Source organism: Quercus suber, unplaced genomic scaffold (assembly GCF_002906115.3).
Source record: "Quercus suber isolate HL8 unplaced genomic scaffold, Cork oak 2.0 scaffold_228, whole genome shotgun sequence".
NCBI lineage: Eukaryota > Viridiplantae > Streptophyta > Magnoliopsida > Fagales > Fagaceae > Quercus > Quercus suber.
In genome coordinates, this window is record NW_027069686.1 from 232,774 (window position 1) to 250,855 (window position 18,082).

Below are 18,082 nucleotides of genomic sequence, written 5' to 3' on the forward strand. Positions count from 1 at the left end.
AAAACCATCTTCATCCCCGACAAGGAGTTTTCCTCCACTTTTTGGGTTCAGCAAAAGAAAATAAATTTTGGAGTTTTCCTCTTTTTGAATTTTTTCTGTTGTTTTTGTTTATTTGGACAGTAGAAAGGTTTCACATAAACTTAGATAGAAATGATCCTTCGCGGTTGTTTGGTTCATGAGAAAAGCAAAGGAAAACGAAATTTCAGTTTTGGAGGTTTTTTTCTTTTCTGGGTTTGTGTTCTAAGATTTGAGTTTGTGTCACTTAAATCTCAATTCATTTAATTTTTGGTTTTTAATTCTGTTTTTAATATTTTTTATTTAGTTAAAATTAATAAATTAATTTTTTTTAATTTAAATGCTGACGTGGCATTTTTTAATAGCAAAATAAAATTTTTTATTATTATTTTAAAAGTTCCGTCTGCCACTTAGGATTTTCCGTTAGGGCACTGACGGAAAGGACTAAAATAGATGGCGTTTTTCTAAATAGGGACTAAAAACGGTAAAAATAAAATTTAGGGACCAAAATAGAAATCGCCTAAAAATGTAGGGACGAAAATGTGCTTTTCGCCTAAAAGAAACTTATAATCTTCTTAAACTCTAATAAGTATACAAATATTGTATAATTGGGTATACAACATACAAATATAAAGAAAAAAAAACGAATATAGTGTCTTCCATCAAAGTCATGCTTGACAATAATACTTCACGTAATAAACTTCATTAATTATTATTTTTATAACAAAATTATATATAATTTCCTTTTTAATATATAAATTGTTTGCAAAACTTCATCCATGTTTAACAAATCAAAATCATATTATTATAACTGAAGTCTCATATGAGCTTTTTTTTTTCTTGATAAAATCTTGAGAATAGAACATTTCAACCAAATTGCATATATTATCAACGTTGAATGATTTGAATGCATTAATGGTCTGTTTGGATACTTTGAATTTGGATTTGGATTTAGATTTGAAATTGAGCTAAAAATTAGGGGTCCCACTATTTACTCACAAAATTTACCATCTAATTATTTCATTCTATTCTGATTGTATATCAATGTTAAACTCTCTTTTTTTGGAAAGGATTACTAGATTAGTTAATCAATGCTTTCTTTTGGGGGGTCAACTTCTTTTTTTTCTTTTTTCTTTTTTCATATATTCGTCCTCCTATTATCTAATAAAAACTCTAATTTTTTATTCTGAATTGCGAGAGTTATTTATTTCTATTTCTATATCTTTACATATAATAGATTAATACGCAAATGTACTTATAAAATAAAAATAAAATAAAAAAATTATTGGATACAAAGATGGCACATTCAGTTAATGACCACGTCTCATGATATAAAGATCATCAATTTGAATCTCTAAATTTCCTTGTCATGAGACTCAAAACTCACTTATCAAAAATTAAATAAAACAAATAAGGTAGCTTCATGTTCACCTCAAAATATCATATCATTGTCTTGGAAAAAGAAATTTATTGGATATTTCTTCACCCTTTATTAACATATCTAAATCAAATCAAAAATGACTAAAACATTAGGTTAAATATTTGGTTTGCAATGCTCGACTTGTTACAATTATTATGTATTTGATAAATCTCACCATAGTGTCTATAGAATATCAATTGCAGAAGTAATTAACCCAAATTCAATGCGTGTCTATAGAATATCAATTGCACAAGTAATTAAACCAAATTCAATGCATAACTAGTTTGGTCTAGTAAAAATCACAATTACATGTACATAAATTGCACATTAGCTCGACCCCCTTCTTTTTTTTAAATCTTGTAGAAATCATAAATAAAAATTAATGAAGACCCACTAAATTTTTTTTTACATAACAAACAAAAATATATACCTCCTTTTTCTTAAAATCTTTTCTTATTGTGATTCCATGTTAGTGTGATTTTGTTTAGGTGAGAAATCATATGAAAAGAAATGATACAATACAATGGACTCGACTGCACAACACTTTAAAAAGTCCGATTTTTTTTTTTTTTTTTTTTGTGTGAATTATAAAGTTCAACACTTGTACAGGTCAATCTTTGGGAAACTTAAATTATTATTATTTTTTCTTTCTTGTATTTTATTCTGGTAAAGATCACCTTGGCAATCAAATCTTTGATTGACTATAATAATCAAATTGATTACATAGGGAAAATGTAATCTTCAGGGTCAATTTCTCATGAGCTATATTAATGATGGTTTAACTGTAAACCATATTGATGCATCAAGTCAAATGCTTATTTATTTATTTATTTATTTATTTATTTATTTATTTATTATTATTATTATTATTATTATTATTATTATAAAATGACGCTTTTAATTTATGGTACGAAAAATCAAACACGTAAAAGGACACGCTGCCAACGAGTATCAAGTTGTTGCACTTGCACCTTCAACTAGTCCCGCCTTCCTCTCCACTTTGCTTACTTGTTAGGAAAAGCCTTTTCTCTTTTTTATTTTATTATTTTATTTATAGATGAACTAAAAAAACAAAACTTCCAAAGAATATTCTATATACAATATCCAATGAAAGCATCAGAAAAAATAAAAAAATAAAATCGAAAATGTTGTTCCTCCCCAAGGTAACACTAAATGTGGAGCTATAAAATTATAATTGTTTCCATGGTCATGTTAGCTACAAGTCTCTGGCCATCCAAAAGGAGAACAAAGCTAGGCCTATCACCAACAATTGAAGGTAAGAATTTCTTGAAACCTTTGTACAATTTTTAATTCATTCTTCATTCCAAAAATTTAATATTAATAGAGGAAATTTTGTTATCATTTTTTTCTTCTTCTTTGGTACAAAGCTTTCAATCATAGTAGTTGTGTTATTTGATTTCTGGGTCTTGGAAATTCGTTCTGATTGTAAAACAATGTTCTCTATTGAAGCATGTGCATAATCTTAGCTCTCATACATGAATTCTTGGTCCTTGCCGTTTTAGGTGATAGAGGTGGTGGAGTTTGAAGCAATATATATATATATATATATACTACAACACAACCATGAAGAAGGCTAGCCCCGTCACACAACCATTAGTTGGACGTTGTTGTTCATGCCCTCGTGTTCTACCTCCTCAAATTCAGACGATAGGAAGATGCATGTTTGTCCCATGAAATGAAAAAAAAAAAAAAAAAAAAAAACCCAGAAAGAAAAATGCGAACTTTATACTAGAAAACAAAATTTGTGCATTGAAAAAGCTTGGGGTAAAGAAATGGAATAAGTGAAGGTGGTGCTTACAGGATCTAAGGAGAGGTGTTTACAAAGAGATAAAACTATCTTTTGATTTCTATCGAGATTGAAGCTTCCATTCGCGGCCATCTTCTTCTATCTTTCCTTTCGATTCTCTCACAAGTCTTTCTGTTGTGTTTAATTTTCCTGGCAAAATTCTCACAGAGAAACACTCGGACAGTAGAAATTTCATAGGGTTTTTGCATTGCATGTATGGGTTTTATGGGCTTGTCATATTGTAGCCCATTCAATATTTTGGACCATAATGGACTTGGCCCGCTATGGGGCTTAGCACAAAAATGATAATGGTTTCGCTTTGCCTTGCTCAGACTCATGACTTGGTGGGTTCTCGAATTCAAGCTCTATACTTACTCTATACCTACCGCAACAAATCCCTTTTTTATTTCAAAAATTACTTAAATTCTTTTTTTTTTTTAAGGAACACTACACACATTCATTGGGTGCTGAACTAATAGCTTTATCCTTTAATTTTAACACTTTGAACTTATAAGGATTAAGGAGAGAAAGTGCAAGTTAACCTATAGGTAAATTACAATCGGCACTCATTAGGTTTGAGTTAATATTAATCAAGTCCAAAATATTTTAAAAATAACCAATTTGGTCCCTTAACCATATGCTCTTATAAATGAAATTGTTGTAATTAGTATTTGGTTCATAGACCAAATTGATTAGTTTTGAAATACTCTCCATATAAATACACTCTTTTTTTCTCTTTTTTTTTTAAAAAAAAATTTTCTCTAACTATTTGTGCCATCACCTAAAGCTATAACCCCATCATACTATGACTAAACTGCTACAACTACCTAAGGTAAACACACTACCCACATAAACACACATTCATTCATCCTATACAACTGATGCTCATTGGTGGTGGTGGTGGTGGTGCCAATGAGCATCTACCTTTCCCACTTTGGCTTTTTCGCAATCACAATCATAGTTGATATATAAGCCTTCTTTCACAACCTCAGCCTTGAGATTACACTGCCAATATCTCCAAGCGCCACTCCAAATTGCCAAATTGGCTTTATCAACAAAACTTTAGTTTGGATCATATTTTAGCGTGACGCCATTTATACAGATGAGGGAAAATAAGAGGGGGTAAAGAAAGCATGAAATTGTTTTAATTAGTTGAACTACAATACAAAGCCAAAATTAGCTTGGAATTGTAGCTCATCAGCGTTTTGGCTAGCATAGAGTACCAGGGGCAGGGTTTAGTCCAAGTCCCAAAACCAACCTTCTGCCAAATCAAATACTAGATCTTTACACTATGGGTAGCATTATTATTTGCTTTCGTAATTAGTGTACATGTTATGAAAGATTGGTTCCTAGGTTTTTTATGTGACGTAGATTGGTTAAGGAAGAATAAAATATTTTAATATTTTATGTTTTTTTCTTTCCTAGTGAAATTAGGATTTATTTGCTTTTGCAAGTTCAATTAAAATCTTTTTTCTATTTGAATTAGGATTTTAATTGTTTTTCTTTTCCTAATTAAATTGTTTTTTCTTTCTCAAGTAGAAGTAGATTTATTATTTCTTTTTCTAAAATGAGTAGGAGAAATTCTATTCCTATAAATACTCTTTATAGAGGGGTTGATTATTGATGTTATACGTTGATTAATAAAAGTTTGTTAAAGATGTTTTCTCTATTATTTTGCTTGCTAGCCTAGTGTTCTTGTAGAACTTAGGTTTCGTGGAAAAGTTGTAACAATTGTGTGTTACAGATTTTGCTTCTACACGCCCACACTGTATCACTATGCCACATATGATATGACCAATATTTTCATATTAAAAAATATTCTTCAAGTGCGACAAGAAGTGAAAGTACAATATCAATATATCATATATACATATACCAACGAATAAATCTTAAGGATATAATTAACTTTTTGTTGCAATTTTTTCAAAATTTGTTAAAATGGCAAATTTTAAACAGTGGATGGTATTTCCAACTAAGAACATTCACATCAATCTGGCTAAATTTTTCCATCTATTTTAAACTAAAAACCTACTGATGGTGTTACAAAAAAGCCAACTACTAAACTCGTCCATATAACTTGTCCACAGGAAAGCGACCCCATTTGTTGTAAGCTCGTCCATCCGTCTGTCCAAATGGACGAGCTCGTCCGAGGATTCACTCGTCCATCAAACTAGCAAGATGGTCGAGGGTCCTGAAAATCTCCTCTGCACTTCGCTTTTCTATTAGAATGTAACCGTTCCTCCTTTGAAAACAGTTATAATCAATAGAACCCAAATGAAGTAACCTCCAAAGCAGTTATGGGCGTTACCTCAGAATCTTCCAAACTACACAACGCTTAGAGAAATAATTGTCTTAGAAAATACTATATAAAGTCTCTTCTCTAGAAACGCAAGAGGTAACTCAGAAATTTTCTATCCAAAAATTCTTTCCCTTCCTGAGAATTGAGAATTCACTGACTTCACCATCGGAGGATTTTTGGCCGGCCTTCATCGGTCTCCTCTGACTTATTGTTTGTTATTTTTAGGATTTGGCTTGTAGATCATTACGTTCGAAAATTTTAGCCCACTGATTCACTGGATTCATCACCTACTTTTTCTATTTTACACTATCACATTTCCAAAACACTCACATCAGTTTATCTATTTTACAAATCTATTCTACTTAAATAATATTATTTCTTCTTTTTTGTTATTATTTATTAATACCCATCTATTATTATTATTCTCACTTCCCACTCTTTTTTTCAGCCCTCTCACTCGATTTTCTCTTTCTCTCACTCTCTCCCTCACAACCGCAGCCCATTGTCGTCACCGCCGCCGCCGCCTCAGCCCTTCTCCAATTCGGCCTCCCTCTCGCTTTTGCCCTCCTTCTTTCCTTCACCCCTCCCTCTCTCCTCCACCGCTGACCCTTTGCCTCTCACCCCCAACCGACAACAGCAATGGAAGATCCAGCGGCAGCAATGAAAGACCTGACAATAGTAAATCTGGCTCTGTTAGACTTTTCACGTGAGCTTTCCATTGAGTATGGTTTGGGCTGGGTTTTCCGATGGGTTTGGACTGTTTTTGGGTTGGGTTTCCTAATGAGTTTTGATTGATTTTGAGTTGGGTTTTCTAATTGCTTTTCTGTTGATTTTGGTTAATTTTCTGTGCCAGGTTGTAGTTTTTGGTGGTGGTGCTGGGTTTGGTGGTTGGGTTGTTATTTTATTATTCCTTCTTCTTATTCTGCTGCATTAGGTTGTTGTAGACGTTGGGGAAGTTACTGGTTGTTGTAGACTTAGAGGAAAAGAAGTAGTTTGATAGAGGAGAGAGAAAAAAAAAAGAATAAAAAAATCATTTGCACATGAACAGTAACTTTGTATATATGCATAATTATTGTTCATTTGCAAAGCAGTTGTGTATATTTGTACATTTTTACAAGTACTTATGTGAGTTTTTTTTGAGTTAAAATATGCAAAATTGAGCATTTTTTTGTATTTTGCACATTTTTGCAACTTCTGATGTGATTGCTCTAATATTAACGGGATTTATGTGAAAAATAATTGTACAACTAGTAATCTTAAAAATGGTAGAGAAAGTTGTGGAAGATATGATGTCCATAACAAAAGTGATACTGCATGCAGCACTATTTCAATGAGGTGAATGGAATCTGGGTTGCTAGATTAGGGAAGGCAACCGCTGTGCAGATAGACTTGCTAGATTAGGATGTTCGTTATCTTCTATTTTTATGTATTTCAATTATCCCCCTCCCTCTATCCTTGATGCTTATTTGGCAGACTTGTATGGTTTATCTCAGGTCAGGCTTTGTCCTGCCTCTGATGCCTTTTCTTCTTAGTTGAATGGAATATCCAGTTTACCAAAAAAAAAAAAATATTGGAATCTGTTATTTCAAATTCTGGGAGTTGAAAATTGTTACTCTCTCCTTGATGCCAAGTACAAGTGCGAAATTTGGATGATCTTTCTTTGTCAATTACTTTTACTTGGCATCTATACCGGTGGTGTTTTGGCGAGAAATTCTTGTTACCTTGCATACCGTGTAGTCTGTAGTGCTCGAGCGGCATGCATAAAAATAAATAACTGAGGTAAAAAAACACAAACGACAAGCCAAAGACAAAGAATAGCAGTGTCGTTTTACTGTCTGGATTTATTCACCTCGGGAGTAGGGACTAGAGAAAAGTATTGTAAGAAAATTACATTAATTAGTACTATAAAATTATAAATCAGAGTGTTGGAATTCGAAGCAAAGTTTACAAAGTTTTTGTTTTGTTTTGTTTTTTTTTTTTTTTTTTTTTTTTTTGGCGGTAAACGTCTCTTTTTGTTTTTTGCCGAGAGCGGTAAACGTCTCTCAAGTCTCTATTTTATAGGCTCTGATGTGGCCGATTTTATATTGGTTCATTTGAATTAATATTAAAAAAAAACAAATAAAAAAACATGTTATGCTGATGTGAAATTTTTTTTTTGGATTTTGATGCTTAAATGGCAACATAAATAAGCGGGAAATCCAATTACTTAAGATTGTTGTTTTATTAATAAATATTTTTAATTCTTTAATCGAATGTAGTCTATTTAAAAGGAGCATAGAATGATGATTCTTTTTTTTTTTTTTATAATTTAATAATTACAAAGGAAATTTGAATCATAGATGTCAAAGTTGGAAATACAAGTAAGTGCTAGTTTATGAACTACAAAGTTTATATATATATATATATATACAAAAATGATGAAATTTTGAGACTTCAAGAGTTGGTTTGTTGAGAGTGAGGGAAAAAATAGTCTATTAATGCATGCTTTCAATTCTGTTGTGTTTTCTATCTTCTTTTTACCACTTTTTATTATTTTTCCTTTTCTCCGTTAAGCGAAAAAGTTAAATGGATACTCTAAAAAATATCTTCATAAAATTTTTATGGGAAAATAAAACAATAACTTTTTTTTAAAATAACTTTTTTTAATTTCTTATAAAATGGTATCAAAACTTTCTTAAAATGAGTTATTAATAAATGCCTAAAACATTCAATAAAAACTTCTATAAGAAATAGATTCTCAAGAAAAAGGAAAAAGCTTGTGTGTGTGTTTAATGATACATAATTATAACTAATAAGGTGAAAGAACATTAATTATGTGATGTTAATCATGTTATTACTCATTTTCTTACTTTTTTTTTTTTGTTGCATTGAGATGGGGGACAGGCATCGAATCCTAAACGCCCCTCTGCCAACTGACTCAAGGATCGTTGGCTTATTCCTTTTTCATTTAATTCTTAATTCTTACTATTCTATTTTGTTTTAGGGCATCATATATACTAGAATTTGCACTACTTGTATTTTCTTCTAAAAATGTGCTATATATATAAGCATAATATTAGACGGTTCAAATTTAGCAGTGGTCAAACCATGGGACCGGCAACTCCAGAAGAAACTTGAAAGCCAAAATTCTGTAATGCAGAATGGATTAATTATTCCCGCGCGGGGTTGCGCAGTAAGTTCCAAAATTGTAATAAAATGTCAAGCCACTTACTACCATTACAATGCATATATAAAAGACAAATATAAGTTTCAAAAAAAAAAGACAAATATATTTTCTGCCCTAAGCTTCATGGGCTTGGTCCCCGCCGTATAGGGTTTTTTTGTTTTGTTTTAAATAATAATAATAATAATAATAACAACAACAACAATATGCAACCTTGAAATAGAATTAGGGTTTATACCCTATAGAAATAATGGTTGATAAATAGGGGATCGGAGTACAAGATAAACGAGCTTGCATGAGAAGAAGCCAACAATTCAATTGGTTAATCATTTAAAATTAAGCCTTTCTCTCTTGTGTTGTGATCAGTCAAAAAACCAATCCATGTTTGTTACTTTACAATTTTCATTATTAGTTGTTTTTTATTTATTTTTTTCAATACTGTCATTATTAGTTGTTTAATATTCAAACATGGTTACGTCAAACGCCCTTGTCACAAATTAAATTCTAAATTAAGATATAGAAAAACGTAGCCCTTACATATATATATATATATATATATACAAATTGAAACCAACGAGGACAATGATATGTCACCTTTTTTTGCATGTGTTTAAGATGCCGGAGAGAGGAATAAAGGTAGGAGTAAAGACACTGTTTTTGACCAAGGGATTGGCCTATTCATATGTCACAACTTAGTGGAGTAATTTACCCCAGATTCCCTCTGAATGAGAAACGTACCTTTTCCTTTATTACTAGCTAGGGCTAGGCTGAACAATGTGGAACTGGTCTGGAAGGGTTAAATAACCCCCCACATTTAAGACACCAGAGAGAGAAGTGAATTATGAATGGGCTAAAAAGAATTGAGCAGGGTAGGGGCAGGGGGACCCTAAAAACTTGAATGGAATTTAAGAAAGCCTTAGCAAAAGGCCACTCACTGCTCACTAGTACTGCTCACGCCTCTGCATTCTGTATTCTGAATTGCATCTCACCAACAGCAACAGGACTGGAGGACAGTCACCCTTTCTTTCTTTCTTTAATTACACTACCTACCACCACCAATCACCATGCCCACCTACTTTCCTTTGTTACTTTTTCCTTTTTCTTTCTTTTTCCCCGTATCTATCTATCCAACCACCTTCACACTTGTTGCTCTCCTCTTTGCCCCAATATACTCAACCTCCCATTTTCCTTAACCCTTAATTTAAGTATAAAAGTTTTCACCAAAACAAAGAAAAATAGGAATTTAAGGGACACAACATTTTAACTTCTTGTGATTGGTTGATGATAAAAAAATGATACGAGTGCTAAGTTTTCGGTAAAAGTGATATTGTTCCAAATTTCCAATTACACTAAATAATGTTATTAGTTATAAGAAAAAAATTATGAAAAAATTGTATATTTAGTATTGTATTTTGGTGAAATGATTAAATGCATCTCCAATTAGATATGCAAGTAGTTTTATGTATTAAAAAACTTTAAAAAAAAAAAAAAATTTGTTTGAAACTTGATTATAGTTTAAGGTTACAATTCTTATTAAAAAAATTAACAGGATTATATATTTTGAAAATTTAACTGTTGAATTAGATGTTTTTTATGTTCTTAACATACATATTAAATTTTGTGTCAATCGAATAATATTTATTATTCGATCTATAAAATTAATTTTTATGTCTAATTTTAGACTACTAGAATTTGGAATTTAAACGTTTAATTAATGATATAGCTATTGATCTTTGATTTTTTGAATATTTTGCAAATTTAGAGAATGTAATAAAAAAATGTAATCTAATGATGAATTTCTCAAAATTCACACCCAATAAAAATATATAAAGTAGAGTTGTAGTCTTAAGCTACATCCAAGTTTGTTGTCAAATTTTTTCCTTTCAAAAATAGTGAAATAAAAAGAAAAAGAAAAAGAAGACATCTCCATTTATGTGGTTTTAATGCAATTCTATAATATTAAACCCTTGCGATATTCAATGACTATGATTGATTATTAATTATATCAATTCACTTTTTGTTAAAATCATTAATGAAAATTAATCACATGCACATACACACTCATAATTCACTCTCTAATGATTTTAGGAAAGAGAATATTAAAAAACTAATACTATATTTAGTAGAAAAAACTACTACATGGGTGCAGTTGTATTTGATCCTACTTCATATGTCCTTATTCAAGAGCATTACTTAATTGTTAACCAAAAAGATGGTTGGTTATGGTGGGACAACTTGTTGCTAAGCCATGGACACTAAAAAGTCACTAAACAAAGTTTAATTTAGGGGTGACAATTTGGGTTTGCGTATCGGGTTCGAGTCAGGTCAACTCATGAGTATTTAACAATATAGGTCAACACTAACTCGACATGTTTATTAAATGGGTCAAGATTCCTCAATCCTAACACGACCTATTTATTAAACGGGTCAGTCATGTCAATCTGTTTATCAGATTTTATCAAAATGAAAAAAAAAATTATGAAAAAACAAACAAATAAATATTTTTAATATAAAATTCAGAACTAACGAGTATTTGCATCACAAATAACCATTCAAAACAAAAGTATATCACAAAATAATCAATCACAATATGTCAAAGAAAATAAACCACAACAACTAATAAGTTTATATATCTAGGGTTTGAAGGATATATTGATAAAATGTTATTTAATTAAATGGGTCAAGTGGGTCAAATAAGTTATATACGTTCAACACTAACTCAACCCGTTTATTAAACATGTCAGTCATGTCAACTAAAATATGATATAAATCCGTTAAATTTCAACTCATAACTTATTAATTTTATGTCGTGTCGTGTCGAGTTCGCAAGTAGTATCTAATGAGTCCCTTTATTATCTTGGGTTCGTTTAAGTAATAAGTTGACTGTAGTTTTTTTTTTTCCTTGGAAACTTTCCTCTCATGGGCTAAGGCATCATTTTTTTTTTTTAAAGGCATCATTGAGGAGACAAGGACCTTTAATGTCAATTATGAGGTGCCGGGTCAGGGAGGCCTCAACCAATAACCATTATAGTTGGTGGTGTTGGTACTAGGTAGCCACGGTCCACGGACACAAATGACCTATTTAATGGTCTCCTAAAGTTGGTTTTGGGACTTTTTTCATTGCCTTATTTAGCTTAAAAAATAAATTGATCAAAAAAACGTAAAAATAAAGTTTTTTTATTTATTTTTTATAAATTAAATAAGCTGAATCAATTAGTAGGCAAACAGGCTTACAGTGTAAATTTGGACAAGTTTTTTTCTTTTTCTTTTTTCCCTTTTAACTTTTAAATTAATTAGTATATTTAGAGGTTTTAAAATTTTACTGTGCTTTTCAGTCTTATGAAAAAAAATTAGTACTAAAATGAAAAATAATAAAAGTTAGTCAGTATGTAGAATCATTTGTACAACAAATCCTTGGGACATGGTTAAGTTGTCTTTCAAAAATGTTAAACGTTGTTTAGTGGCGTATTAGTCCATTTTATCCGTTGGTGACCACAGGTCAACATTGTACAACATAAAACGTTAATTTAGGAGTATCTTATAAAAGAGAAATTTGGACCAAAACACAGCACAAAGGCCAAGCTTTTAGCTCAGACTGAGACACAGAGAGAGAGAGCAGCTAAAGTAAAGGCTAAAGCTAAATATTGCCACTTGTGCGTATCCACGTCAAAAGTTTTATAGTGACAACGACTACGTGAATGCCACGTCGGATTCCTATCAACCGCACAGATCGTGCCACGCGTCCACATCCTAAGATTGTAAATAAATAGGCCTCAGCTACCTTCCTGCTCTGCTTTTTGCCTTTTTCCCGTTAATTAATGCTAAATAGAAACTCACACCAAATTAGTTTCTTCTCTTCACTGCTCTCTCTCTCTCTCTCTCTCTGTGTGAAACCCCACAGTGAGAGTACTCGGTGTTTCACCATTTTCTCACCGGAACCCTAGCTCTCGGCTTTGTAGTGGGGGCTTCTTCGTTTACTGTTGAAATCCAAAGGGGGACTTTGTTGGGACTTTCTGGCTAAACATTGAGCGCCGTGCTCTGCATTTTTGGGTTCTTAGATCGAAACCTCGCAGACCCTCTTTGCTGTTTCCTTCTTAACTCTCTGATTTGTGTTTCTGAAGCTCAAAAATCTTAGCTTTGAGAAGAAATTTCTAGGTTTTTGCTTTACACGTTTTACCTTCTCAGCAAATCCTGTCATTTCAACTAGTTCTTTCGTTTTTGCGTCCTGGGGTTTCTTTATTTACCAATGCTACTTCTTTTCTGGTATCTAGTAGTTTCCACTTAAACATTTCTTGGTTTTCTGGAGCTACAATTCTAGCCGTTATAGAAAAAGTTGGCCTTTTGCTTTTGTTTTCTTCTGTTTTTGGAATTTCTTGGGTTGTGTATGCGTCTAGGTTAGCTTGTTGGTTTCAAAGTCTGTGAGTCTTTGAAGCTCAGTATGAGTGATTTCAGGCTCTATTTTCTCCTGTGCCGGCACTAATTTCTCATGGCTCTGTTGGGTCTTCGATTTTCTTAGAACTACCAGCAGGCAATGCTAGCATTGTTGAGAATGAAACGCCAACTCAGTTTGTTGTCGTTGTTGTTGCTGGCTGTAATCCCAGCTGTTGTGAGATCTCTGAGTCCATCATTAAACGACGACGTGCTGGGGCTCATTGTGTTCAAGGCTGATATCCAAGATCCAAATGGAAAGCTTGCGTCTTGGAATGAAGACGATGATAGTCCTTGTAACTGGGTTGGTGTGAAATGCAACCCTAGATCCAACAGGGTCTCCGAGCTCAACCTCGATGGCTTTTCTCTTTCAGGTCATATAGGCCGAGGCCTTCTCCAACTCCAGTCTCTGCGCAAGCTATCTTTGGCCAAAAACAATATCACCGGAACCATAACCCCCAACATTGCACGGCTGGACAGTCTTCGAGTGCTCGATTTGAGTGAGAATGGCCTATCTGGAGCTATACCAGAGGATTTCTTTAGGCAATGTGGGTCTCTACGAGTCATTTCATTGGCCAAGAACAAGCTTTCTGGGAATGTACCAGACAGTTTGAGCTCGTGTTCAACTCTTGCGTCTATTAACTTCTCGTCGAATCAGTTTTCGGGGTCTTTACCATCTGGGATTTGGTCTTTGAATGGGCTTAGATCCCTGGATTTATCGGATAACTCCTTGGAGGGTGAGATTCCAAAGGGGATTGAAGGTTTGAATAATTTGAGAGCCATTAACTTGGGTAAAAACCAGTTCTCTGGGAAGGTTCCTGATGGCATTGGAAGTTGTTTGCTTTTGAGGTTCATTGATCTTAGTGAGAATTCATTTTCCAGGACCCTTCCGGAGACATTACAGAAGCTTTCATTGTGTAATTATCTTAATTTGCACATGAATTCTTTTACTGGTGAGGTTCCTGATTGGATTGGAGAAATGAAAAGCCTTGAAACTTTGGACTTTTCGGCCAATAGTTTTTCTGGTCAGCTTCCATCTTCGATAGGGAATCTTCAGTCGTTGAAGGTTTTGAATTTTGCCGCCAATGGTTTTACAGGAACCTTGCCGGAGTCCTTGGTTAATTGCAAAAACCTTGTGGTCTTAGATCTCAGCCAGAATTCGTTGAAGGGCGATCTTCCTGCTTGGATTTTCAAATCAGGATTACAAGAAGTTTCGCTTTCAGAGAAGAAACTGAGTGGAAGCATGAATAGTCCTTTAGCTTCGTCAGTGGGGAGCTCACTTGAAATCTTGGATTTGTCCCACAATGCATTTTCTGGTGAAATTGCATCTTCAGTTGGGGCTTTGAGCAGTTTGCAGTTCTTGAATCTGTCTAAGAACTCTCTTGTTGGTCCTATTCCAGTGTCAATAGGAGAGTTGAAGGCCCTGAATAATCTTGATTTGAGTGAGAATCAGCTGAATGGAAGTATTCCACTGGAAATTGGAGGAGTTGTTTCTTTGAATGAACTGAGACTGGAGAAGAACTTTCTATGGGGGCAGATTCCAACTTCAATTGAGCACTGTTCTTTAACAACTTTGTAAGTTATCTTTACAGTCTCTGATGTTTCAAATACAATTTCTTGCTTCTATTTTACTTTAATCTGATATTGTAACAGTCTCAAGGTTGAATGGCAGCTTGTCAAAGAGATAACTATGTCAAGTAGTTTACCTGTGTCCTATACTATGCTTAGAGAGGAGTTGTAATTGCATTTGTTTTTTTTGTTTTTTTGTTTTTTTTTTGGTTTTTAGATTCAATAACCTTTTTGAAATGAAAAATGGCGTCTTCAGTGATAACTGAACTGGCTCTAATTTATGATTTCTAGCCTTGGAAAAACTTGATTCCCCCCCCCCCCCCCCCAACTTTTCTTTCTCTGGTTCCAGTCAATTGTTTCAATATTTAAGATTATCTGGGATATACTGAGAACCTTTATGGTATTCTGATGTTGATGGCTGTTTCCTTTAAATAATAGTGTGACAATACGTATATCTTTGTGTCTGTAAGATTTTATAGTGTGGTATCATTGCATGGTGTGACAAATATGAAGTTCCAAGTATCTTATATTTTTGGCTGACATAGATATTCATGCTTACACACTAGTCAGTACCCTAAGGCTTCTTTCTATGGACAATTTGAACTTGGTATGGTCACATGATAAGAATCATATCTAATTTCTATCATTTTAACAGGGGTTTAATTTCTTGTTTATGTTGCTTTGTTTTGGTTGAATCCTGCAGAATTGTATCTGAGAACAGATTGAGTGGCTATATACCTGTAGCAATAGCCAAACTTACAAACTTACAAAATGTGGACTTGTCCTTTAACAACCTTTCTGGAAGCTTACCCAAGCAATTGGCCAACCTTCCCCACCTTCTCACCTTCAATATTTCTCACAATAATCTCCAGGGTGAATTGCCTGCTGGTGGTTTTTTCAACACCATCTCCCCTTTCTCTGTCACTGGAAACCCATCTCTTTGTGGTTCTGCGGTCAATAAGTCTTGCCCTGCAGTACTTCCCAAACCCATTGTCCTCAATCCTAACTCCTCTTCTGATTCCACATCTAGTTCATTACCTCCAAATATTGTTCACAGAAGAATTATCCTCAGCATTTCCGCACTCATTGCCATTGGAGCAGCTGCAGTCATTGTCGTTGGTGTTATTGCCATCACTGTACTTAATCTCCGTGTTAGGTCATCCGCAGCTAGATCTTCAGCAGTTCTTACATTATCTGCCGGGGATGAGTTTAGCCATTCTCCCACTACAGATGCCAATTCTGGCAAGCTTGTCATGTTTTCTGGTGACCCTGATTTCAGCACAGGAGCACATGCTTTGCTCAACAAGGACTGTGAGCTTGGCCGTGGTGGTTTTGGAGCAGTGTACCGGACCGTTCTTCGAGATGGGCACCCAGTTGCAATAAAGAAGCTCACTGTCTCAAGTCTTGTCAAGTCTCAAGAAGATTTTGAAAGAGAAGTTAAGAAACTGGGGAAGGTCAGGCACCCTAATCTTGTGGCACTTGAAGGTTATTACTGGACTCCATCATTACAGCTCCTCATATATGAGTTTGTCTCTGGTGGTAGTTTGCATAAACACATCCACGAAGGATTAGGTGGAAACTTACTCTCATGGAATGAGAGGTTCAATATAATTCTTGGGACAGCAAAAAGCTTGGCTCACTTGCATCAATTGAACATAATTCATTACAATATAAAATCAAGTAATGTCCTGATTGACAGCACTGGTGAACCTAAAGTTGGAGATTTTGGTCTAGCAAGATTGTTGCCAATGCTTGACCGTTACGTTTTAAGCAGCAAGATTCAGAGTGCTTTAGGGTACATGGCACCTGAGTTTGCCTGTAGAACTGTAAAGATAACTGAGAAGTGTGATGTGTATGGATTTGGGGTTTTAGTTCTGGAGGTGGTTACTGGGAAAAGGCCTGTGGAGTACATGGAAGATGATGTCGTGGTGCTCTGTGACATGGTTAGAGGAGCACTGGAGGAAGGCAGGGTGGAGGAATGTGTTGATGGGAGGCTTCAGGGTAACTTCCCGGCTGAGGAGGCTATTCCTGTAATGAAGTTGGGGTTGATATGCACGTCTCAAGTGCCATCAAACCGGCCAGACATGGGAGAGGTAGTTAATATATTGGAGCTCATCAGATGCCCTTCAGAAGGCCAAGAGGAATTGGAATGAATTTTTACTTATCAGGGATTGGGAGAAGGGATTTAAATGAGTTGCCCGGCGAAGAAGAATCCGGTTTTGTTCATTTATCTAAGAGAAGAAAAATTTGAATGTTGGAAAATTTTTCCTTTTTTTTTTTTTTTTTTTTTTCTTTCTTCTTGTGGTTTTTCATGTTTGTTTCCTGTTTATGTTTGTGGTTTCTCCTCTTATGTAATAGTCAGGTTGCCGGATTCCTTTTCACCGGGTCCCAGTTTGGTTCCCTAACAAATATTGTTACCATGTTACTAATCTTTTGTCATCTCTCAGTGTTGCTTATGAGCTGATATTGATAAGCCCTGCAGGTAGTTTGTGCGGGGCAGTAAAATTTTCTTTCCAATTTCACAGGGGAATTTGAAAGTATAGTCCTGTTTCGTACGTAAGTATGTTTTCAGTTGCACATATTTTTATATATTTATAATCTACACGTATTACTAAAAAAATTGAATTTAAATGGGCCCTAAAAAACTTTAATTAGTCTCATCTGTTTAGGCACTGATACATTCTTACATTACAAATTGGTTTCCTTTATCCAGGCAACCCTGTCCACTGTTCTTGTTGGTAGGTAGATATCTCACTTTAATTGGAGCAGACAAATTGTGACAATTATTACTACCAAGACTGAGCATTTTATTGAGGAAACAGTGTAATGCATGTACTGGGACACTCGGTGCATTAATGTTTGTACTGGGAGTCTGGGACTATATGGTTTTGGCGTTTGAAAATTTTTTCAATACCGCTTGTCACGGAGGAACATCATTTTATGTACGAAAATCATTGACACCACCTGCACCAATAATATTTCTGAAAAGAAGGAAGAAAAATTATTACTTTATTTATTTACTAATCACAATAAATCACATCAATTATAATGAAATATACAGATTTATTATGCTACAATCACAATAAATTATAACAATATCTGTTAAAAAAGACATTAAAATTTTTGCACAAATCCTATAATTCAAATATCTCAAAGTTTTCTTACAAATAATTATCTTATATAGTACATGCATTTTTTTTCTCTCATGATCAACAGCCGTATGAGATTCCAGCAGGCAGCAACAATACCATCTGGTCCTGAGCCCTATTTCACTTAAAAATACTATCTGGAGCCCTATATTTGACTAGTAACATCTCCCTCACAACAAAGGGCAAGTCTTGACTTTCACGCTCCTGCACAAGAATGGTCGTCCCATTCATC

General features: G+C 33.9%; 2 protein-coding genes across 2 annotated transcripts in view; one reads left to right on the forward strand and one right to left on the reverse strand.

Moving 5' to 3' along the window:
* The window catches only part of LOC111988978 (uncharacterized), a 32,020-nt gene extending 28,578 nt beyond the window's left edge, over positions 1–3,442 (reverse strand). The window contains exon 1 of the mRNA XM_065780234.1: positions 3,255–3,442. Coding sequence (XP_065636306.1) covers positions 3,255–3,335 — 81 coding nt within the window. The 5' untranslated portion in view covers positions 3,336–3,442. The remainder of the gene's footprint in view (positions 1–3,254) is intronic.
* Positions 3,443–12,493: 9,051 nt separating this feature from the next.
* Positions 12,494–17,218, forward strand: LOC111988975 (probable LRR receptor-like serine/threonine-protein kinase IRK). The gene is made up of 2 exons (XM_024020780.2): positions 12,494–14,707; positions 15,405–17,218. The coding sequence occupies exons 1-2, from the start codon at positions 13,236–13,238 to the stop codon at positions 16,852–16,854; spliced, it is 2,922 nt and encodes a 973-aa protein (XP_023876548.1). The 5' UTR covers positions 12,494–13,235; the 3' UTR covers positions 16,855–17,218.
* The last annotated feature ends 864 nt before the right edge of the window (positions 17,219–18,082 follow it).

What these genes read in the sequence shown, in the direction of transcription:
- LOC111988975 (XM_024020780.2), top strand. Translation starts at nt 13,236, where the DNA reads ATGCTAGCATTGTTGAGAATGAAACGCCAACTCAGTTTGTTGTCGTTG. An exon ending in CACTGTTCTTTAACAACTTT is followed by an intron (nt 14,708 to 15,404) that starts GTAAGTTATCTT and finishes TGAATCCTGCAG; the next exon opens with AATTGTATCTGAGAACAGAT.